Here is a 15,133-nt window from a genome sequence, read left to right on the forward strand (position 1 = left end):
TTTATTCACTTTATTTTCATACAGGGAGGACACAATGAAGAGTAATTCACGTTTTCTTTTGAATATGTTGGTATATAAAGATATTGTTTTTGAGTTATCTTTCCAATTTATATGTGGTTATAGCCTAATGAGTTATTGTGATATCGTGACTTCAATACATGGCTGTGCATAAATTTTTATTATAATCCAAACAAGAATCCTTCATCTGTCAGGAATAATTTTTGAAGTAAATTTCTTTACGTACGCTTGAGTTGGGGAGTAAGCTGGCGAACGCGTGACGTAAGCGTTACGAAAAGTGTGATCGGGCAAGGTGAACGGAAGTTGAGCGGGGATATAAGCAAGAGACAGCAGTGCGCGCGCACATTTTCTTTCTCTCTTCCTCTCATAGCCAAATACGTTTCGTATATCTAACACACTTCTGTTTTTTTATAAGCCTATTGTCTCAGTTTTACAATCAACCACAGTAATTACTGATGTATCCAATAATGAAAATAATGAATAAAAATAAAAGATCTATGCAAAAAAATTAATTTACCCATGAAAACATGAAAGTAAATATAATATATTTTGTAGAAAAATAATATATGTACATATTATACACACACACATACATATATACATATATATATACATGCAGATGTAGTGAAAGAAGTTTCACTTCAGTCGTGTGGTCATAAGCACTCTTTTTTTAAATATAATAGTGGTTTATCCTCCAAGACTGAATTTTGCGTTGCTAATATTGAATACATATATAAATATCTCGAAGAGTTGCACCCATAATCTGAATTTAGCACAATGCGTTTTCTTGTGTGAATATATAGCCTCCATTTAGGCTCCAAATTGTAAAACAATCCGTTTAATATTTTATATGAATTGGTATTGGATATTTGATAAATTGCGGTACGAATAAGTTGGAAGTGAAATTCGTTTAAAATTGAACATTAAATGTAAATGAAATTGGTCTGGCTTGAGAGAAGCTTTTGAAAGAGCAATGTTTTTAGTCAGCACAACTTAACACAAAATTATGCAATAATTATTTATCGTTGATCTGGTGAAGCCATATAGTCTCGATATTTAAGATCTCAAAAAGCTTAAAGCATTGTTAGTTTTTTTAATTATCTCATTAAGTAGCTAGTTACCTAAGTCATTTAGTAAAATAAAAAAGCTATCACTAAAAATTATCTGTAAAATAGTTAAAACTATATTATAAAAACATCTCATACATATATGTAAGATATAATCTAGTAAGACTTTTAGTGAGAGTTTAAAGATTGACATACTGCTTACACACAAAACATACAATTGACATTACTCCAATACATAGTTGGGAGCATATTCGTTTAAAATACGTAAATAAAGTTGAACCGAAAACAGGAATATAGGCTATGTTTTTGAAATACATTTACTAAATAATTTATGTCTTAAATGTGCAAAAAGGCGATCAAACTTTCGGAAACAACAAATAACACGCCTAAAGAGAACTGCAAGTGCGGTACTGGACACACGAACATAGTGTCAAAGCAGTATAGTAGAAAAATAAGTCGACATAATATTACTTATCTATAATCTCTTCTGTAATAAAAATGTTTTATTTTTAACTCTTAATTTGGTTTCTTCTGTCTTCTCTTTTGTCTTTAAAGTTCCTAGGAAAGCAAAGAATAGTCTGCTCTGTTTTTTTTTTCTTTATTTTATTTGTACTTACTGTGATCCTGCGATGATCAATATCATTGTTGGTTTACTGGGATTAAATGAAACGAAACCAAAAAAAATATTTATCTACAAAATTAGACTTGGAAAGTACCAAAGGTACCCTTATTAGGATTAATTAAAAATATTAAATCACAGTCTATTTTAAACGTCTTGTTTTTATTAATACCTCGGCCTGCCCCGACAGAATGTTCTTACATTATTTAGTATAATCGATCGTCTAGAAATAGACGTGTTACCATTAACTACGGTATTTATTTTTATTCACTTGACTCCTATTAATACCCGATGCTATTTAATTACTAGAATCTCATTTATATACGTAACTATTTTTATCTTGATGGTGACAGTTCTAATAGTGTACGTGCAACTATTACCAGAAATCTAATATTAAATTAAATTAAACACAAAATAATATAAAAATTAATTAAATTTAATACTAATAAAATGATTTTTTTTTTCATTAATACATAAATTTAAGTTTTGCCATATGCAGAAGAAACACTAGAATTAACTTAAAAATGTTTGTTCAATTGAACAGTACATACAAAATAAACACAATGCCTGTAACCCAGGTCCATTTCAGTTCGATGTTGTTGTCACCGACATCAATTTTCAGTGACACTATCTTGAAGTAACAGCTTCACATATTATATTAAACCCACTAAACAGAAATGTAAACAAAATACTAACGAATCAAAATTACATAGTTTTTAAGGCATTCTTTGCCACCCACCACCACTATGTGGAACCATTGAATTGAAGTATTTCCGAACCTCTCCAGTTTCCGAAACCTCAAGAAAAGGGCGTACCCATTTTTGAAAGGTCGGCAATGCACTAGCGAGCCTAGCATTGTGTCCATGTTCCAGTGTCTATAGCCGGTGGCATTACTTAAGATGAGGCGGAGGTCCTAGCCGTTTGCCCCCTATTCTATAAAAATTACGAAACCTGTATGAATTTTACTTTCCTTTGTATTTGGATACAAATTCAAATTCATACATATTATGTAGAATAAAAATACATAATATGTTAAATAAATATACACATACATATTATGTAGAATAAAAAAATATATTTAACCAAAGAAACCCACTTGAAATAAATTCTTCCTCCAATAATGCTAAGCACATGAGATGGCATATTGTAAAGAATACTACCCAACGTAATCTGCTATTGTGGAATCGCTAGCCAGTACGGCGCTTAGACACCCTATGGAGATTCGGACGTTTCGCCTACATTGATGTCCCATTGAAGCAATAAATTACTTGTTATATGATTAATGACCCAACTAGATCTACGCCCACTCACTTTGAAACTTGGGTGATTCGTTCAGACTTTTAATATAAAGTAAATGTTTTGTATGGATACTATAATGTGGCCATAATATGAATTTATATCCTGTCATTTAGATGAAATCTTACAGATTCAGTATAAAATACTGTAATATGTCATGTAATTTCATGCGAAACGATAGTAAATGTCAATATTAGTTAATAAAGTAGATTTTTACCCCCATAACAACTAAATCGGTCTAATTGAACTATTTTAAGTACAATATAGTTTCCTCTTCTTCAGTCGAATTGTGTTTACGCTGTGATTAAATGAGAGACATGAGTATAAAATTAAAGGTTTAGACAGCCTTATTAATTTTTTATAATTCAGTCTGTTAATGTTGAATAAACTAAAATATAAACAACGTTTGAAAACATTGATTTCGCTTAAACTATATAACGATTAACCATATAATATTTAATTGAAGGATCCTAATTTAAATAGTGAATCACTAAAAAACAAAAAAAATATAAATATATATATCATTTAATAATGTATAAATGATCATTTAATAATATTTACTATTCGAACAAACAGATATTGTTATTACGTTTAATTCATTAAAATGCTAATACCGAAAAAATTAATCGTAAGAAACATAAAGTACAGATAATGCGCGTAAACTTATAACTAAAATTATACATCAGAGAAAACACGTTTTTAATGATTACTCCTACGTATCGATAAGCCCTATGAAGATGAAGTGAAAGCATCTTGAAAAATAAAGGCACGGTGAATGGAACATGCTTCATGACGAAGGCACGTACACCGTCGCTTCGTAAATATTCATCTATACCGCTGAAGACCCAAAAATACTTAACCTTTCTTTTTATTCCGTTCTTTTCCCTCCGCGATCAATTAAATTATTGATGTCTTCAAATAATATAAGGCACCATTTAAATAAATGGTTTTTCACTTAAGTTTCTGATCCGAGACACAAATTAAATTACCTGGATTTTCATTATCTCCGTGCCAAATAAAGGCTTTACTTTATTCGAAACGACAAAAATAAACAAGAATACATTTACGAAGGAATATTTGATTTTTGTTTGCGTGAATACTGGGATAGATGTTTATTTAGTGGGTTTTTTATAGGACAGGAGGCTCACATCATGTTTAGTGATACTGCACCAATGGACACTCTAAATTTAAAAGAGTTTGGTTGTGTTTCAGTAAATGTTCTTATCTCATTTTTTTAAAGGCTGATTATCTTACTAACTTACTCCACTGGCTCTGCAACCCGAAAAATGTCTTGGTTTCCGTAACTAGAAACGTCCAGCGCTCTTGACCTTTACCACTTTCCAATTGTTGGCTCTCTGCTGCAGCAAGGCGTTCTCCACTCTAGATCTAGCAGTACTTGATGCAGCAGGCTTATCTCCCGCTTGACTCAGGTAACCTTCACTGCCCAATCTGGCCTCTGGGCTTACGGCGTTCGGGTGGCGGATGATTGAATATTTGGTGGTATATAAATTATTATTATTATTATTATTATAAATTTGGAATGCTAGCTAACTAAGCCCAGGTCCTCCTGGATCGTGTTGTACTATAGATCAACAACATCATGTCCACAAGAGTGTCCATGGGCGGCGGTATAACTTCATCAAGTGAGCCTCCTGCCCGTTGGCCCCTTGTTCAATAAAAAAAATGTAAAAAACTTTATCGCTATCGGATATATTACGTTTTTTAATTTTAAACATTAATTTTTTTTTAAATATAGTGTAATTAGACTGATTTCGCTTTTGGGTACGGGTATCTTATTTGAGTAAAAAATCCAACGCCACCGAATCTAGGTTAATCAGTACAGTATCAACAAATAAAGCCACAAAGTCGTAAACGTTGCGACGTATTGAAAGGAAAATAAACTTTTAAAATGGAATTAAGGCGGCGGGCAGACAGCAAGTAAATTGAAACTACTGTTGGTTTGCGCTTTTATCTTATACCGTAAACTATTTAAGGGAAATAATCGCCTGTAGAAATATGGCATTAAAATGGCATTTTAGATGTTTCGATCATACAAATGAAAAACACTGTGTTTGAGTGTTTTTGCGCTTCCCTTAGCGTTTTCTCTAGGGATGACTTTTTATCATAACATATAAAAACTAATATTTAGCTTATATATATATAGTACGCCATACTTTGTAGCAAAATAATTTGTCTATACCTACCTAAATAATAATGGCCTACGAAGATACAAGTCTTGAAATAAAAAAAACAATATGTGTATAATTTAAGAATTTTTTTTTTATTATTTCAGGATTGATTTATTTCCGTATTTCTTATACTGTCATCTCATACTCATACAATAGAAAACTAAAAAAATATATAAACGACAAAAGAAAAAATATAACCTTCTTATAACTAAGTATAAATAATGCAATATTTGTCTAGTCAATGTGCAACTAAATATATCCGCCGCACATGCATTAATATTCAGGGTGCGCAAGACACGCATAAATGATGCTTCTCTGTGTAAATACCTATACGCTCACACTTGCGCTCTGTACGCTGTAATGTTTTCTAGTAGTTATTGAAGTCTTCTAGCAAACGTCAAAGAAAAGGCTACTAAGATTTACCAAGCTTGGTCAGTTTGATTTTTATATTTTGATAGGATTAACAGGTTTCGTAAATAAAGTACTTAACAACAAGCGGTGACATGCACAAGACCCCTTATTTCGGAATTTAAAGCTGTAATACAGTACCTAGAGACTTTATTTTGTACACATCAAGCTTTTTCGATACACGAACCAACTATAAATCGTCAGCAAATAAACTTTAAAATTTAGTGATATCGATAGCATACACTGCAAGGCAATAAAACCGTACTTATTCTTATCACGTCCATCTCCAGACGAAAGTAAATTGAAGTTATGTTCGCAACCAATAATATAAATAGAAAGGGAATATGTGCCTTATTATATTATATAGTTGTCTAGTAAAAGAATGAAAGTTATGTATGCTACGTGCATGCTACGTCGATGCTACGACTTTCGTAGAACATGTAGCGTAGAGTTACGATCGTTGCCTTTATACAAATTTAAAACAATTTGATTTTAGAAATATTCGTGTTTAATATTAGAGAGATTAAATTACTGATAACAATAAATATTATATAAATAAGTATTCTTTTCAAGCGATATAAGTTATGTTTTTTCTGTAGTTTGAATGCAGTTGATATTTAAATCGGTCAATTATCGATATATGTTAAGTATTAAACAATAACGTTTATAGTTCAGTTGATACACAGCAACATAGAAAAGTGCCTTGTTGTCAATTCGAGTGAACATAAATTATCTCACAAATCCTCCTCAATGTTTAATATTAAGATAATGCAAATAGCATTTGTTTTGTTTTTAGCAATAAGAACTATAATTACTTCTTCAAAAATTTAAAAAGATAGTCAACATATATCCTTCTTCTCATTTAGAATTATGACACAATTTGCCAAAGATAGTTACTGAGGTTCCATTTTTAAAACTTTAAAAATGGAATCACAATAATTACTATTGTAATTTCATTTTTAAAACAAATATCTAAATACAACCACAACACGTTTTAAGAGAAAATGTAGTGCAATACTTTTAGCGTGTCTAATCTTAGGTTCGGGAATCGAAATTAGTTGGAACAGTTTATTGGTCGCCAGAACGTCTAGGCTATTTTGATCTCTTCACTAACGATCTCGCCCACGATATTTACTCACCATGTCAACTCAACTTTAGCCAAACGACACTCATTAGGGAAAGTCTTTGACACGTCTTATGTAACATCTGTAATCTTATTATAACAGATAAAACTTATTTAACTAAAAATATGTGGAGAAAAGAGTGGATACGATAAAAAGGAATTGGGCAGGAGTTAAGAGATACGCCCATGGACACTTTTGCCAGAAAGCTCACTAGTGCACTGCCGGCCTTTTAACTAAGCTTATAAAATATAAACCCCGACTTAAACACCTTAAACTGTCAACATAATGATAGATTTTTTTACACTTCCAAAAGCATTACATCGTACTTTCGTAAGTTAACCGAATACTAAACCTTTCTAATTTGAAAATGTAATAATTTCAATAACTTTAACCTGTTTACGGTTACTCAAGACAATACAGAGCATGCAATGTGAATGAATTCTGTATAGAGGTCGTATAATGGAGCTACAGCCTACAACGCGAAGGCCACGTATGAATGAATAAAGCGATAAGCAGAATGGCTAGTTCTCCTCTAAGTCCTCTACTCTAAAATTTACCAGTGTTACCAGTTTAGTGTATTTATTACATAATTAAATTTACATTTGTACTATCTTAACATTAATGTGACTATTAATTTTGAATTTAATTTATTGTATAAAAAAATAATCGTCATAAGAATCTGTACAACATTTTAACATGTTTGTGTCAATAGGCTCAGTAGTTTTTTTAAATATTAGGAATTTTAAAAAATATTACTGTAGAAATAACTAATATATTAAATATAGGTAAATATTCTTGAGATTTTAATTAATAGCTCCTAAGTTCAGCTGCAATCTACATCTGTAAAGTATAAAATATTTTTATTCTGTAATAGTCTGTTAATACATAGATACCCCGACGAAGTATATCAATTAAGGAAGGAAAAATAATACCTTTCAAACATAAATACTTCCAAAGGTATAAGAATTCGAGAAAACAAATAAAAATTATGCTTTACCGCTTCATCTTAACGTTCAATTCATTTCCGTAAACGAGGCCTTACGCCCGGCCAGCTAAAAATAGACGCTCACGATGGCGGCCGAGTCTACGTGCCGGAGTTGTGAAATACGCCACTTTTAGAAGAACCTACATTTCGTTCACTATTACGGTTTAGAGACATTTATTTTAAGCACATTCTTTAAAGATAATGAGCGTTAAGATTCTTAACACATTTATAAAAGCGGTTTAACTGCGTACTTTACTATCATTATCTATGTTTATAAAATTCCCGTGTCACAATGTTAGTTACCATACTCCTCCGAAACGGCTTGACAGATTCTTATGAAATTTTAATGCATTTATGAGAATCGGCTACTATCTTTCGAACCCCTAAGCGATAATTCAGCCCGATAGTTTATTTTTTAGATATTTTTTGCTATATACGCCTTTAACATTCGCACGAATGGCGAAATGGAACATTGTGAGGAAACCGGCTTCCCGGATACCCAAAAATTCGACGACGTGTGTCAGGCACAGGAGGCTGATCCCCTACTTCCCTATTAGATTGACAAATGATCATGAAACAGATACATACATCTGAGGCCCAGACCTAAAAGGGTTGTAGCCCCACTGATTTATTTCTTTTATTTTAACCTTTTGTCACCTGCTCCTCTGCACCAAACGCGATTAATGGTAATTTAGGTTAGGTATGTATGGAACAGTTATTTTGATATATATCAATCAGGTCAAGCGAATATTAAATTTATTATTAAAAAAATGGTTTACCTCTTTAACTGGTATTCTTCTTGTTGAAAAAAATCTATGAAAAACGGACAAATTTTTGTTTCAAAATTTACGTTATATTTCGGAACCTTTAACCAGTATAGTAATGTCATTATGAGCTTACAGGGAAATTTCAGCTGCCGAGTGGTTAGTTGGTCACTTAACTGTGCTTAATATGGTTTGTACAAACATTTGACGTGAAATGTGCTACTGAAATAGAGTTATCTAGTGACCACTTACTTTAAATAAATTTTGATGATAAAATTAAACTATTAAGAATTCATTAGATAACTTACTTCTGCAGATTCACCTGCGTAGGCAATCTACGGTTTTGATAAGTTTCCTTAATGATCAAGGTTTCGTTGCGTTCAAACAGATGAATCTATTTATCAACTTGATGTAGCAGTCTTATTGCAATGCGTAGACAAGAAGGCTCGCGTCAAATGTAAAAAATGTAAAATATACATAACATAAATGTAGGGCTGATACTCAGGAAGTATTGTAACACAATCAACGCCTATACTATAATCGTCAGAAAAAATATGTATAATTCTATCAGTTAATTAAATAAGTTTAATTCAATTTAAGGTCAAATATCTTAATATATATATTTCTTGTGTGCGTGTGTATGTGACTGAACTCCTCCTAAACGACTGGACCGATTTCGACGAAATTTTTTGTGTGTGTTCAAGGGGATCTGGGAATGGTTTAGATTCACAATTTTGTCCGCTGGACAATGTTTTTTTAATTAATTTTCAATTTATTAGTTGTTGTTGATTTTGGAATGTTTTACATTGGATCCGACAGACGGCGCAAGTCAATTAACAATAAACAAGTAAAAATCGCAGTGTCAAATTTTAAATAATATTCGAATTTTAATTTTAGTCTGTCCCGAAATTTAAAAAAAGTTTTGTTATCATTGTGTTATATCGTGTGTGACCATGTGCTGGATCGTTAGATATTGTCATAACATTTGAATAATAATTTTCATCAAAATGGCTTATTAAAAATTGAAATTTTGAAATTAAAGACGTGTAGACTGTCGGATCCGCTAGTATATATATATATATATTATAAAAAAAGTTAATAATTGACGTACCGTAAACTTTATGTCTTAAACAAAGAACTTTTTTACAAAGTTTTACTGTAAATCTTTAAAAATAATTGATAGTGGTTTTGCAAGTGTACCCAAGTGAATTTAGGTTACAACTATGTTAAAACTAATTACTAAAGTTTATCCAACAACTAAGCAAACAAAGATTATGAATTTTATATAAATACAAAATACAGTAGTTCTTACACTTACTTCTCTCCATAGACATTTCTAATTAACATTTTGAAAAAGTTTCTTAACAATCTTTTGATTTATGAAAACCTATCGTTAAAAAGGACATATACTTAATGAAAATAAATTCAATTTGAAAAACTATTTGGTCCATTCAAGTTTAATCAAATAAAATAACAAACGAGAAGAGAGTTGCGTATTCCAAAGGTTGATTGAAATTCTACCTCAAAGGTTCGTCCCTCTGATTAGATTACCAACATACGTTTGAAGTGGCACGTGGAAGATTTATTTTGTAATCATGTACAAATTAACTTTGAATACATCTGTATTAATTGTTTAATCCTTATATATTAAAAAAAATACTTTGACCTTATAAACACACCAAATATTACATACCATGATTAATTAGAATAGATATATTAGCTTAAACTTACAGCATTGTGTCATGCCATGAGCTCACAGCTCATTCTAGATTACGGTATGATTATGAACTTATCTACATATAACTACACTTTTGCGTATTATTATGGCAGGTTTTTTACCAAATGCCTGAAATATTAATATAGATTGTTCATAACATTTCAATAAGTTAAATGAGCCGAGCACAAAGACGACATACAGTTAATATGTGTATACAATTAAAATTAATACTAGGTAAGCAAATTACACAGCTGCATCAGTATTTTTTATTTAACAAAAAAACATGAGTATCCATGGATACTCACATTGGTAGAAGGCTCGGGGAAGGACCCTTGGTCGAATTGGTTCCGTAACATTTCAGTGGCCAGCTAGTTCCACATGGTGATGCGCGGCAAAAACTGCTTTTAAAAACACTTAGTTGTACAACATGAGGAGTGTAATAGCAATATTTTAATATCTATTATTATTTTAATAAGATGCCAATACGGTGTTCTTAAACAGTGAATTATTATTGGCAGATTTTTATAGAAAATATATAAAAAACCTTTTACAATATTTTGGCCTCGTTATTCTTTGCAAACATCTCATTAAATTTACTTTGATATCTCGTTTTAAGTTAAAAATTACAAATACAGAAATTGATTGCCCAATTACCTGTGAGTGGATAAAATAAGACACATACTGGTAGTATGTGTGTCTTATTTTATCCATATACTAGATACAGAATTCTGAGGCTCAGACCTAAAAAGAAAGGTTTATTGACTGAATAAATCTATATCTTATACTAAGTTTATATTTATTGTTATAAAATACTATCGTTATATTATTTATAGATTTTTTACCCAATCATAAATTATCTTTGGTTTTGTTTTATTATATTCAATTAGTTATAGTAACACTTGTTTTAAGTTTTTAGTTTTTTTTTGTTTCTTTTGTTAATTGTTTTTTTATTTTTTGTACTCTACCCTCTGATGGTGTTTCTTTAACGTTGTTTCTCATTAGGGTTGCCTAGAAGAAATCGCTCGTAAGCGATAAGGCTGCCCTTTGCCTTATATCTTTTGTAACTGTTTATTTTTTTATTTTTGTTATGTGTGTTTTTGTATAAGGTAATAAAGGATAAATAAATAAGTAAATATATATATCTTGATTTACTGCGTTCTTATTTTATAAAAAAATTCCATTTCAGAATGTCCCCCGGCCGCTGATGGCATGGAAAGATTCGCATGTCCGACTCCCGACCGTCAGGGGCGTTATAGATGTATCGACGACCATGTGCTCTGTGACGGCTTCATTGACTGCCCCAGTGGGGAGGACGAAGATCGGCAGGCTTGCATGTTTTATAAGACGGTAAATATCTACTTCTGTCCTTACGTACGTTACTTTTAATGTGGTACACACCATACGTCACAATAATACATTTGCTGTACTAAAAAGAAATATTTGCGAGAGACACTGTAGTTGATATAAATTTAATAATGTATGAATATGATATGTACGATATAAATAATTGACCAATTCATATGACTAATAATGTAAAATGTAAAATTCCTTTAGTACAGTTAACTGATGATGAAAATTAACGATTGTACCACATTACACATTTTTTTACCATGTGCAAGAATACAATAAATTATTATTATTAGTATATAGTACATTTTATTTAAAACTAGCTGACCCGGCGAACTTTGTTCCGCCTTAATGGCAATAAAAAAGCAGTTTGGGTTTTTTTATTGGAAAAAATACAAAAAAATTAAATACCTACATTAATCATTCATTATTATTTCTGTATTTTAGTACATAGGTTGCTCTTCCCTTAAGTACCTTGTGATACACATTTTTTCATTTTTTGTTTTATTATCAGGCGCAAAAACAAACAACGCTGATGGTCTTCCGACCCGTGAACATGCCACGTATAATTGACCATGGGAAAAACATGAATGTTCTAGATTTAAACCACAAACTTTTAAGGATTGGCCTTGTGATTTGTTGATGGTCATGGCAAATGCAAGACGTATTGGATTTTAAATTCAAACGGCATATCGGTTGGGATCATCGGGATCCTCGGAATAAGAACTTCCTCACCTTTGAATTTTCCTATCATTATCGTAGCGTAAATTACATTGTTCTTCAATTTTCTAACCACCAAACGCATACCATTATGTAGTTCAGGTCATCTACATCTTTATTCTTTTTCTTCTTTTTTATCAGTAAGCAATGTAACTCTCATGTTTGTTGTCAGCTGCAGTTTCGTCACATAGCGCCATAGATTTGACGATTTGAGGCAAGCGTTTATTTCGTCGACAGCCGTAGATCTTGGAATTACTGGCAGTATTTGGCGGAAATCGCCAGACAGTAAAATCATTGCTCCTCCAAAACATCTCGATTCATTGCGTAAATCTTTTAATGTTCGGTTAAGTGCTTCCAATGCACGTTTATGCGCCATTGTGCATTCGTCCCAGATGATGATTTTCGATGCCGCTAAAACTTTGGCCATTGCTGAGTGTTTTGCAATATTACACGTTGGTTCTCCAATAGTTTGAAGATTTAACGGTAATTTTAATTCTGAATGAGCCGTACGGCATCCTTCTAACAATGTGGCTGCTATTTCAGAAGAAGCAACTGCAACCGCTATGTTGGATCTCGCCCGAACAGTTGCTAAAACTAATGACATGAGGAATGTCTTGCCAGTTCCACCAAGGGCATCTAGGAAATATAAACCACCATTTTCATCATCGTTTGCCTTCATTAAAGTATCATAAACTTCCTTTTGTTGGTATTTCAACAGGGGTACATTCGTTTGAACTACTAAATTTAATTCCTGGTGATCATATTCACGTTCCCGTTTCAATACTCGATTAAATGCGTCATTCGACAACAACAACAAATAGAAACATTCATCATTCTTTGGATGAACTGTATACATACGACAATACCGAGTTTTATAGTTCTCTTCACTGTTTATACGAATGGGCAATAGCACTATCATTATAATTAAATTGTAAATTGTAAAAATAATTAAACGTATTTATTTAATAGAAATATTTTGAATATTGATTTCTTACAAATATCAAATTGTCATATATACGTCATTACATAGCTGTCATTATACGTCAATTACATAGCTATCATTTGCGTTTTATTATTCCAAGTCTGATTCTTATTTGTTATACCACTTTTTATAGTGACTGACGTTTCATGTCAAGTCCCACGGGAACGCTGTCGAACGGGATAAAAAGTATCCTATGTCCGTCTCCTGGCTCTAAGCTACCTCCATACCAATTTTCACTCAAATCTGTTCTTTCGTTCTTGAGTTATAAGTGGTGTAACTAACACGACTTTCTTTTATATATATAGATATGGAAGTTTAAAATAGAAAATGTTGTTATATATGACTACTAGCTGACCCGGCGAACTTTGTTCCGCCTTAATGGCAATAAAAAAGCAGTTTGGGTTTTTTTATTGGAAAAAATACAAAAAAATTAAATACCTACATTAATCATTCATTATTATTTCTGTATTTTAGTACATAGGTTGCTCTTCCCTTAAGTACCTTGTGATACACATTTTTTCATTTTTTGTTTTATTATCAGGCGCAAAAACAAACAACGCTGATGGTCTTCCGACCCGTGAACATGCCACGTATAATTGACCATGGGAAAAACATGAATGTTCTAGATTTAAACCACAAACTTTTAAGGATTGGCCTTGTGATTTGTTGATGGTCATGGCAAATGCAAGACGTATTGGATTTTAAATTCAAACGGCATATCGGTTGGGATCATCGGGATCCTCGGAATAAGAACTTCCTCACCTTTGAATTTTCCTATCATTATCGTAGCGTAAATTACATTGTTCTTCAATTTTCTAACCACCAAACGCATACCATTATGTAGTTCAGGTCATCTACATCTTTATTCTTTTTCTTCTTTTTTATCAGTAAGCAATGTAACTCTCATGTTTGTTGTCAGCTGCAGTTTCGTCACATAGCGCCATAGATTTGACGATTTGAGGCAAGCGTTTATTTCGTCGACAGCCGTAGATCTTGGAATTACTGGCAGTATTTGGCGGAAATCGCCAGACAGTAAAATCATTGCTCCTCCAAAACATCTCGATTCATTGCGTAAATCTTTTAATGTTCGGTTAAGTGCTTCCAATGCACGTTTATGCGCCATTGTGCATTCGTCCCAGATGATGATTTTCGATGCCGCTAAAACTTTGGCCATTGCTGAGTGTTTTGCAATATTACACGTTGGTTCTCCAATAGTTTGAAGATTTAACGGTAATTTTAATTCTGAATGAGCCGTACGGCATCCTTCTAACAATGTGGCTGCTATTTCAGAAGAAGCAACTGCAACCGCTATGTTGGATCTCGCCCGAACAGTTGCTAAAACTAATGACATGAGGAATGTCTTGCCAGTTCCACCAAGGGCATCTAGGAAATATAAACCACCATTTTCATCATCGTTTGCCTTCATTAAAGTATCATAAACTTCCTTTTGTTGGTATTTCAACAGGGGTACATTCGTTTGAACTACTAAATTTAATTCCTGGTGATCATATTCACGTTCCCGTTTCAATACTCGATTAAATGCGTCATTCGACAACAACAACAAATAGAAACATTCATCATTCTTTGGATGAACTGTATACATACGACAATACCGAGTTTTATAGTTCTCTTCACTGTTTATACGAATGGGCAATAGCACTATCATTATAATTAAATTGTAAATTGTAAAAATAATTAAACGTATTTATTTAATAGAAATATTTTGAATATTGATTTCTTACAAATATCAAATTGTCATATATACGTCATTACATAGCTGTCATTATACGTCAATTACATAGCTATCATTTGCGTTTTATTATTCCAAGTCTGATTCTTATTTGTTATACCACTTTTTATAGTGACTGACGTTTCATGTCAAGTCCCACGGGAACGC

At 32.1% G+C, this 15,133-nt stretch overlaps 1 protein-coding gene across 1 annotated transcript in view; it reads left to right on the top strand.

The window, feature by feature from the left end:
* LOC110998299 overlaps nt 1-15,133 on the top strand; it is an 82,072-nt gene that overhangs the window by 63,425 nt on the left and 3,514 nt on the right. The window contains exon 3 of the mRNA XM_045634684.1: nt 11,374-11,534. Within this exon, the coding sequence (XP_045490640.1) occupies nt 11,374-11,534 (161 nt within the window). The remainder of the gene's footprint in view (nt 1-11,373; nt 11,535-15,133) is intronic.

Source organism: Pieris rapae, chromosome 3 (assembly GCF_905147795.1).
Source record: "Pieris rapae chromosome 3, ilPieRapa1.1, whole genome shotgun sequence".
NCBI lineage: Eukaryota > Metazoa > Arthropoda > Insecta > Lepidoptera > Pieridae > Pieris > Pieris rapae.